This window comes from Trifolium pratense, linkage group LG4 (genome assembly GCF_020283565.1).
Source record: "Trifolium pratense cultivar HEN17-A07 linkage group LG4, ARS_RC_1.1, whole genome shotgun sequence".
Lineage (NCBI taxonomy): Eukaryota > Viridiplantae > Streptophyta > Magnoliopsida > Fabales > Fabaceae > Trifolium > Trifolium pratense.
The window spans coordinates 54,040,023-54,050,805 of record NC_060062.1 but is presented as its reverse complement, the minus strand read 5'-3'; the positions used below and the strand labels follow the sequence as shown (position 1 = coordinate 54,050,805).

The 10,783-nt window shown below is 32.0% G+C and overlaps 1 protein-coding gene across 1 annotated transcript; it reads right to left on the bottom strand.

Moving 5' to 3' along the window:
- Positions 1–953: 953 nt before the first annotated feature.
- On the bottom strand, positions 954–5,948 carry LOC123922924 (probable pre-mRNA-splicing factor ATP-dependent RNA helicase DEAH3). The gene is made up of 7 exons (XM_045975581.1): positions 5,781–5,948; positions 5,490–5,686; positions 4,002–5,101; positions 1,984–2,100; positions 1,557–1,789; positions 1,338–1,462; positions 954–1,250 (listed from the first exon to the last, which is right to left on the bottom strand). The coding sequence occupies exons 1-7, from the start codon at positions 5,946–5,948 to the stop codon at positions 1,025–1,027; spliced, it is 2,166 nt and encodes a 721-aa protein (XP_045831537.1). The 3' UTR covers positions 954–1,024.
- Positions 5,949–10,783: the final 4,835 nt, after the last annotated feature.

Sequence of the window (10,783 nt, the reverse complement as noted above, 5' to 3'; positions counted from 1 at the left end):
TATATATATATATATATATATATATATATATATATATATATATATATATATATATCATTTTGGCTTGATAAAAAAATAAAAAATAAAAGTTAAGTTTATTTTGAGAGAAACTCTTATTTTCTTTTTCCTATGAGTGGGGATGTGTTGTTGTCGTTCGTTCTCTTCTATTTGTAGATACATGTTTTCTTTTTAACTTGGACACATATTATAAATTTGGGTCATGTTAACTGGTGTCCCGGTATTGTTAAAAAAAAATTAAATTAAAAATAACATTTTTTAGACTTTTAAGGTGTTGACTGCACAAACTTCGATATCATATTATTATATTTGTTTCGTTAAACAGTGCCGGATTAACATTTTCCTATAAATTTTTATGATAAATACTTTTGTAGTAGTCTAGTAGTGTGTACCTTTGCGCGTGTGTAAATTAATATATAAAAAATGGGAAATGCTTAAATGTACGATACACTTTGTCGTCAATATTGTACGACCCAATTTAAAGTTGTATTTTGCTTTACTTTTCTTAAAATTTTCACTTAAAATGACAAATTTTATCTCAGCTTGATTATTATATGAGAAACCACAAACATGTTTTCACTTACTGTGTTCTCCAAAGCCTTACCTCACCCACTATTATTGAACGGTGGATATCTTACAGCCATCCATCACATCACCGTTTGTTCCTTGGATATGTTTGATATTTTTTAATTTGATAATTGTTTAGTTTTTTAATTTTTATACATGTATATTAAACACACAAAACAACATATATCAGTCCATTAACAAAGAAAATTGCATGCGGTTGAACATGTCGTGCGGTTCGTGCACCGAGTTAGTCCTACCATATAGCGGTACTCATAAAAAATTACTAATAGATAAACTCGTGCAACCACATATATAATGAAATTAAATGATAGTGTGGAGATTATAAGCGTGCATATGTATTATATAGATTAAACAATTGTACGTAATGTACAAGGCATGTTGCATTTAGCCAAATAATAATACATATACTAAGAAAAATCTAAATTCTTTGTTTTCTTTTCCTATTGTTCTGATAAGGTAACAAGCGATGGAAAGTGCTTATGTTTGCATGCTTTCCAAGCTTTCCATCCGCAAGTTTTCTTTCCTTCAACATTCTTGCATACGAAGCATATGCACGAAGTCTCTCAAGAATACTCTTTGCTTCACTATTAGAAAATTTTGATAATTCGTAGTACATAGACCATGGTGCTTCTGAATCGACCAACCTGTTTCAAATTACAATTTTAAATTATCATAAAAATTTATCAAGATTTTTGAACAAAACAATAATACGCAAATAGAGAAAGTCTTACCAATCGCAGTGTATTGTTGTTATTGTATGAATAAAATTATAATTAGTAGCATCTAATGCATTAAAAATGACCCATTTAGGCTTGTGGCCATCTAAGTCATTCGATGATGGATTAAAATTCACCACCTACAAAAAACAAAATATATAAAATATTTTAAAATACAAAAATGGAAGGTGGAAGATGATATATAGAGACTAAATTTAAAATATGTTAACAAACCTTATTTCCTTCCAATGTGATGTAATTTCCAGTAGTATCTAAATGTGCCATGTTCATGAAATATCCAGCAAGAATAGACTTTCTTATGTTGATACTATTGTTATCGTCCGTACTACATTTATTCAGTTTCAATCTAGTCATCATGATACTGGCCAACTCTTGTCTAATATTATCAGCTTCTTTTAGTGCCCAATAATTAATGAAATTATCATTGCACCAAGAGAGATCCTCATCTGAAAAACATATAACACAATTATGATATAATTATTATTATTAACTAATTAATGATAGTTATGTTCAAAAAAAAAAAACTAATTAATGATAGTTGAAATGTCAAACCTTGTCATTGATGTTTAGATGCTCTTAATTCAGTAAAAAAAAAAAAGTTATCTAATTATGAAAGAAGAAAATAGATATATGCTCTTACTATTTTGTTTGTATGCATTGTAGATGTTCAAGAGTGTGAGATGATCTCCATGAATGTTGTGAAACTTAGCTTTTACTTCTTTTTGTTCCTCTCTATATCCAACGAAGCAATTGGGTACTAAACAAAGAAATAGATTATCAATTAGGATTAGAATGCCTCCAAATGAATTTCTTTTATAAGGCGATAGAACGGTAGTGACAAAATTTTACTACATTTTTCACTTTCAGCAACCCTCAAAACCGTAGCTTAAAGCATAAAACCGTTGCCACAAAGAGTTGCCTATAACGAAAACGTTGCGTTTTCAACAGCAAAACGAACTTCGTGTAGGCGCCTGCCGACGCGAATAAAACTAGAGCCGGGTATACGGACCAAGGTCCGTGGGCTGACCCGTTTAACCCGCAGCCCGCACGGACTTAAGACCAAATTTTTTTGCCCCGTTTACATTTTTGCCCGTGTGGGTTGGACCGTTAAAACCGCGTGTTATGCGGGTTAAATCCGCGGGTTCGCGGGTTAGCCCGTGGCCCGCCTTCTTTTTTTTTTATATAATTAATTACAAAATTTATCAGATATAAATAACTTGGTACATGTCCAAATTCTACTTTTTTAACCACAAAAAAAAAAACTTAGTCTAAACCCTAATTATAAAAAGCAACAACACACTCCAATTTTAATCAAGTAGACAACAACACAAAACATCATGATTCAGGTATGTTCTTCTACTTATAATCTTTTGTTCTTTTTCACTATCTTTTACTTTGTCTCAGCTGTATATACATTTGCTAATATTTAAAAGATACATGTCCAAATGGGAAGTTATTTTTCTTGGGGGTAATTTCCGCTATTATGTTTTGAATAATTTGGTTACCTTGATGTGATTTAGTTAAGTTGAATCTGTTAATCTTTTTATGCTTTTTGGGGTACATGTAGAAAGTTTTTCTCACTAAAATGGACGATACAAAAATGACGATAAGAATCAGTTGAATTTGATTTTAGTTGCATTACTTACAAAGAGAAGATAGCAGTGGCGAAACCAGTAATTTTTTCTTGGGTGGGCCGTTAAAAATTGTGTCTTTACATGTTTAAGACGACATTTATCATAAGAAAAACATTAATCTCAAAATTATGTCTTTACATGTTTAAAATGACATTTATCCTCAAGGATGTGTGTTAAAGTTGATTTATGAAAGGAAAAAAAAAAGCAAAACCAAAGAAGACATGGTTCAAACCCATGGCCTTCACCTCCAATGCATTAGGCATTGAAACCTCTACCAGCTAGGCTAACCCTGCGCTTCTCTTCCTATTTACCTTCACAAATATATATAGTATTATAAATATGTAATTTTATGAAAATACCAAGGATATATTAGTAATTTCCTATTTTTTGAGGGAGGGCCGCGACCCGCCTCAGCCCTCCCCTAGTTCCGCCACTGGAAGATAGATAAACTCAATGATATCACAAACTTTATTTATTTTTATTTGTTAGTTACAATTTATATGTTATAACATAAAATTATTAATAATATAATTTTTTAAGCTTTCATTATATAAATATTTTATTAATTTAGTTTATATTTTGAAAAAAGTGATTTTTTATTTTTTTTTGGTAATAGTCCGCGGGTTAACCGTTTAACCCGCGGGCTTATGCGGACCGTACTCGGACTTAATAATATAACTCGTTTATATTTGTCGACGGGCTTGTTCGCCCCGTTTAATATGCGGGTTTATGCGGGGCGGGTTAAACGGGACGGGCTAGCCCGCATACCCAGCTCTAAATAAAACCGTTGCCTTCTAGCTACGGTTTTTCAGCCATTGCCTATAGTTTCGTTGCCTAAAGTCAAAAATGTTGCATTTAAATGATATTTGAAGTAACACTGTTACGGCCACAAAACTTTGTTGTGGCACGGTTACATATAAAAGTACACACATCAACACATGTATCAGACGAAATTGCAAAAGCCACTATGCGAACGCAATTGTGATCGATATTTAAAAAGTTTAAATAATGAAATAATACATACCCGAAAGCATGGAAGAAATTGATAGAATCTCTTCCGAACAGTTGAATTGAGGACTAACAACTAGCATCTTTGACATTTGTGGTTCCAAGGGAAACATACTCATAATCTCACCAATATTTGTTAACTTGCACTCTTGATCCAATGCACCCAAGTTCACCAATGTTGCAAAGGCGCACACTAATGAGTCAACATCAGGAAAGTCAACGTAACCAAAAGACCAAAAATCATCTACATCAAGTTTCCATAAAGATAGAATCATGTTGGCAAGATTTAATCTCAAAATTTCAGGACATGTCTCTAAATCAAGATTGTTGTTGTAACTTTCTTCTGTATAAAGTCTAAAACATTTCCCCTTTCGTCGATCACTAGTACTTCTACCAGCATGCTCTGATCTCATATCTGCACTTGCTTTTGATATTGGTGACATTACTAGAGATTCTATATGAAGTTTAGGGTCAAAAACCTTTTTCTTAACAAATCCAGAGTCAACAACATAGGAAATACCATGAATTGTTAAGGAAGATTCTACTATGTCTGTTGTTACCACAATCTTTCTTCCACTACATGTTTCCTCATGAATCTTGTGTTGCATTGTTGCAGGTAGATAAGAATATAGAGGAACCAGTTTCATAGGGCCCACAAGATCCCCTAGCTTAGAAAATTCTTTTGATATTTTTTGACATACATCTTCTACCTCTTCCTCTTCAGATAATAACACAAGTACATCTCCATGAGGTTCATGTCTATGTATATTCACCACAGTCTTAATAACAGCATCCAAGTAATTATTCCGTTCGAGTTCTTCATGAGTACTGTAAACAATTTCCACAGGATGTAACCTTTCGGGAAGTTTCATAATATGAATACTAGGATAATGTTGTTGGAAAAAGGACTTAAATTTTTCAGATTCAAGACTTGTACTAGTCATAAAAACCAACTTCAAGTCGTCTGGTCTTTTTGTAAGCAGTTGAGATAAATATCCAAGTAGCAAATCGGTTGACAAAGTTCTTTCTTGTATGTCGTCAATAATTATAACTTTGTAACATTGTAAAAGTGGATCTATCATTGCTTCTTTCAAAAGCATATCATCTTTGATATATCTGTCATGAAAACAAATAAATAACAAACAGTTTAATAAATACATAATATTATGGGTCTGTTTGATCTGCAAAATATAAGCACTGACTCACATAATAACAAAAAAATATATAGCACAAGACAAACATCAAGGTATTGAACAAGTGTTGTGTTGTAAGATGTTTGATGAACAAAAGATTTTTTTTTATTTTAGACAATTTGTGCTGAGGAAATAAAATAGTGGTTCAGTGGGGACAAAAATTTCAGTTTTGTCATGTCCCTTGACTCCAGTTTGTCAAGTACTACTAACAGTTTTAAAATCAAACACAGAATAGCTGAACTTGTCCTATATATCCAGTCCTTATGAGTAACAAAGAGGTGAAGAATGAATTAATATTGAATTAAACATACTTCAAAACTGTCCTTGAACTTGTGCAATCTTCAAATTTGATTTTGTAACCAACTTCTTCCCCAATAGTGACACCCATCTCTTCAGCCACACGATGTGAAACAGACATTACAGCAACTTTCTGAGGCTGAGTGCATGCAATCATCATCTTTGAACATACATCCGATGATGTTATGTCGTCCAAAACAAATTGAGGGATCTGTCACAAAAAAAAGAAACACACAGTTTTTAAAGTTTTTGATGAGTAATAGTAATACGAAGAGCAGAAAAAGAAAAGAGAAAAGAAAAGAAACCTGTGTGGATTTGCCAGAACCAGTTTGAGCAACGAGAGCCAAAACTTGGTTGGCCCTAAAAGCATTCAAAAACTCATCCCTGTGCTGCCAAACTGCGAGGTTCTTCCTCTTCTCTGAATAAGGTTGTCCAGTCCATTGATTTATGTTACCACCATTGGAATTTGCCATGACAACAAAACTTAACAACTGTCTAAAAACTTTGCTAATATGGTATGACCTCTTTTGCAAAACAAACTTACGATCTCAATCTTAATAATAATAACAAATCACTACATTTAGTGTATGTATAGCAACAACTAATTTAAGTCCTTATTTATAAGTTTTTTTTTTTCAATTTTAATATACATAATATTTTTTTATACATAAAAAAATACCAAATTTTTAATGTTTTATTCCTATTTTTATGCATAGATTCATATATAATATTTTTTTTGTTTGTTTTCTTCTAGGTTTTTTCTAATCTACCCCTTTTTTCTAGGTTTTTTTACTAAACTTCCTATAATCTTTTTTTTTTTCTTTTCCTATTTTATGCATATATTGTTAATAGAGTAAAATTATAACGAAGTATACAAAATTTGAAATATTATTAAAATTGATAGAGACAAATTAGTAAACATAGTAGTAATTTGTTTTTTTTTAAGCAAGTAGTAATTTGTTTTTTTTTTAAGCAAGTAGTAATTTGTTTTATTATATTAGGATAGATTAATTAAATTATGTTTATTTGTATTAAAAAAAAAAGTAGTTTGTTTTCTTTTCTTCAAATCTCAACGATACCACTCCATACCCTTTAAAAAAAACAAAACAGTACCACTTCATACATATCTACATTGAGTAAAGAGAATCCATTATTTTATTTTCCATGTATTTTGGAATATTTGTTAATTAATAAATCTATTTAATAATAGTTATAAATTCGCTCACTTAAATCATGTATTGCAAATTTTCTACACCGCGGATTACTATTCATCCAACGCTCCTCTTTCTCTTTTGTTCACTTGATCTCTTCAAAATTTAACCGCCCCATTTCTCCACCATGTCACCGTTAATTATATTCATCAACTTATATAATTTTTTCTTTCAAAATCACTTCTCTCACTTTGTTCCACACATAACCTCGTTAAAAGTTGAGTATAGTTTCAATAAAAAAAAAAAACTACGACGAGAAGACATCTAATATTAGAGAGCATTCTTGAAGAATACTAACATAATTGAAGGAAAAATGTCAAGACTATGAAAGAAGATGATGAATAATGAAGAAAAAAAGAGTGGGCAAGAGATCAAGTCATCGGTGGCATTTTTGTGGTGTTCTTATAAGATTAATTGATAGACATTCAAAGTAGTACTGCTATTTTGTGCTATTTTGTGTTTTCTAGCTTCTTGTTGTTGGTATAGTCTCTAATTTACGGTTTTGATATTATGCGGATGACCACTTTTTTTTTTTGAAGTACTTGGTTTTGTTACAATCTAAAATACTTGTGATTTGTATTTGTATTTTAATTTTTTATAAATATAATTCGCTGATTAAAAAAAATAAAATTGAACGAGAAACATAACTTATAAATAATATTCAGGAAAAATGTTTTCCAAAAATTAAGTGATTGATGCTAATTTTTTATAAAAAAATAACAAAAATATTTAATTTTGTTGTTGACGTATAAAAGATAAAAACAATAATTTATATTGTTGAAAAAAATAACTTATTGCAACGACTTTAGTTATTGACAAAAATAAATTTTGCAGCGACAATAGTCATCATATGACAAAAATCTTTGTTGTTGCGGAAACATATGGCAGCGACATTGATTGTCGTTGCAAAACTTTTCGCAACGGCACCTATGCCAACAACAATTTTTTTGCTACGAAATGTATTGTCAACAACATTTGTCGTTGCAAAAAACCTTTTTTCTTGTAGATCCAGGTGTAAACAATACTCAATAAGCAATAATCAAGAAACAAATGCATTAAACTTTAAAAATTTTGCACACAACTGATGCAAACAGTCGTTTTCAAAGACTTGTTCATTATAATTCTTAGTGCAATTCAGTTTTTTATGGTTATGACAACAACTCTAGTTGAAAATGTGAATTATGAGTGGAAGAGAAGAATATATTATACCACTCAAAGTAAAATGTAAATGGTGCTATAACCAGAAATGCGACTATGCTGTGATAGGAAACGAAGACGAAACTGCTCATGCCATCGTTCATTGCCAACTTTGCAAATAAATTCAGAATTGCAAATAAAAATTGCAGGAATATAGCAATTATGAATATTTGGCTCCTGACTATGAATATTTGGGCCCTATAAAAAATTATAGGGCATGTCGACAAAATGAAACCGAGATGAAATTCCACTGCAAATCCCCCGATGTGATCAAAGTTATCAACGTGTGGAAGGATGCCAATAGCGAGGTTGACGAAGATGATGCCCCAAATGAAGAAGAAAGTCATTACCTATAAAAATTAGAAAATAAATAAGTGCTCACACTTGATACACACGTAGGCACACGCGTGCGCACACCTGTTCGCTAACAGTCCTTTGATACAAAATCCACATCTATGTGGGGCTGTTCAAGCAACACTTATATAGCAATGCACATCACCATCCATCCAGGCGTAAACAATCTTCAATAAGCAACAATCAAGAAACACAATGCATTAAACTAATGCAAACGTAACAGTCGTTTTCAGAGACTTGTTCATTATAATTCTTAGTACAATTCAATTTTTTATGGTTATGACAACAACTCTATTTGAAAAAATTAATTAAAAGTGGAAGAGAAGAATATATTATACCACTCAAAGTAAAATGCAAACGGTGCTATAACCAGAAATTCGATTATGCTGCGACAGAAAACGAAGACAAAACTGCTCCTGCCATCGTTCATCGCCAACTTTGCAAATAAATTCAGAATTGCAAATAAAAAATGCAGGAATATAGCAATCATGAATATTCGACTCCTGACTATGAATATTTGGGCCCTTTGCCTTAAATTTTGATGTTGGGGTTGCTCCTAACTCTATATATATAAAAATAAAACGTTATTATGAAAAATATGACAAAAAGGAAGTGCTCTTTTAATAAGAATTAAAAGAGCAACCCCAACATATTTCTATCATATTTAATAAGAGCGCTTCCTTTTTAAATTAAACAAAAAATGTAATTCGCATTGAATCTCTTATGCGACGTTGGAGTTAGGGCCAATCAATGGATCTCCAGAAAAGGCAGGATGGAAAATTTGTCAAAACTAGCCAACCAATCACCTCGGACGGTCAGATCTCTCTTAACTGCATGACTGCGTGCAGTTTTGATTGCATTCAATTCAAATCCAACAAAATCACATGACTTTTCCTCAAAAAGTTAGAAAATATTAATCCATCAATATCCTAACTTCACTGCAACAAAGTCATTTAGTCATTATGAAACACCTGTTTTGCAAAAAGAATAACATTAATTGAGGCAGTAGCTACTCTTTGATAAATCCAATGTTTGCTAACACAATAAGAAAGCAACTATCAATACATTGGATGTTAGTATATTGCACACAATGGTAGAGCTAGAAGTGCGGGCGCACAACTGTGCATGCATGTGTGTTTGTGCGCGCGCATCAAGTTTGAGCACTTTTAAATGTGAGAAATAAGAGAGAAATTCAATTTTAACTCACACCTTTATTTAAAATTAAGAAAAACTCAAAATTATAACCAAATTTTTTCGATTATGTTAAACTTGGTCTCTTGGTTACCAAAACATTGATTTGAAGAATTTCTTTATGAAAAAAGAGAAAATAGTATATGCACAGACCTGTAAACTAATTTTACAGTAGGCTTAATTACTAGATTGGTCCCTTAAAGATATTTTTGGTTTCAAATTGGTCCCTTAAAGAAAAAAAGGCCCAAATTGGTCCCTTAAAGACTTTGCCGTTAAACATTTTGGTCCTTTTCGTCCAGAAACTATTAATTTGTACAGGTGGCAAACTGAGTGCTTACATGGCTGCTTACATGGTTGCTTACATGACTGCTTACTAGGTAAATCATTTAAGTTAAAAAAAAAACTTAAAGTTAAAATTTAAAATAAAAAAAATTATACAAACAAAACATAAGGAAACCAATTGAACGAAGGAACTCAACACAGAAGCATTGCGAAGACGACGAGACGACGAATGCGAACGACGGCGAATCGAACGGAAAAAAAGAATCGAAGGTGAATCGAAGGAGACACTGCACAACCAGGTTAGAAATCGATCTTTTTTATGTTTAATTATGTGTTTCTGTGTTTGCAGTAAAATGATTTAGGGTTTTGTGTTTGTTTCTTTTCTGTTTTAGATTTCGAATTGTTTAAGATTCTTATTGGAATTTTGTTGTCTTTTGTTGTCTTCTTCTTGTTGTCTTCTTCTTGTTGCTTGTTTATTTATGGTTTTAGTGTTTGTTTATGATTTAGGGTTCTGTGTTTGTTGTCTTATGTTTTGGAATTTTGTTGTCTTCTTGTTGTTGTGGTCCGTCTGTTTATTTTGAGTGTTATTTTATTAGGTGTGGTGTGTATTATTCATGGGTGATAGATTGGAGGTGGTGGTACACCATGGGGGTTGGTTTGAAGAGTTTGATCACAATGGGTATGTTGGAGCAGATGTAAGTTGGTTTGTTGATGAAGATTATTTTTCATACTTTGAGTTTGTTGGAGAGATTAAGAAGAAATTGAAATACTCAAGTACACAATGTGGTTTTATGACCCACAAGATGTAAATGAGTTGGTTTTGTTGGAGGATGATATGGATGCAAATAGAATGAAAAATATAGCACGAATGGATGGAAGAGTCCAGCTGTATCTTGTGCATCCAATGGCTGAGCCTGAGTTAATTGAAGCGATTGAATATGGGCCTATTGAGGGGGTAAATGAAAATGGGTCTGCTGAGGGAGTAAATGGAAATGGGTCTGCTGAGGGAGTAAATGAAAATGAGCCTGTTGAGGGAGTAAATGAATATGGTCCAACTGATGACTTAAATTGAT

What these genes read in the sequence shown, in the direction of transcription:
- LOC123922924 (XM_045975581.1), bottom strand. Translation starts at nt 5,948, where the DNA reads ATGGCAAATTCCAATGGTGGTAACATAAATCAATGGACTGGACAACCT. An exon ending in CAATGCATACAAACAAAATA is followed by an intron (nt 1,790 to 1,983) that starts GTAAGAGCATAT and finishes TATGTTTTTCAG; the next exon opens with ATGAGGATCTCTCTTGGTGC. An exon ending in ACAACAATACACTGCGATTG is followed by an intron (nt 1,251 to 1,337) that starts GTAAGACTTTCT and finishes AATTTGAAACAG; the next exon opens with GTTGGTCGATTCAGAAGCAC.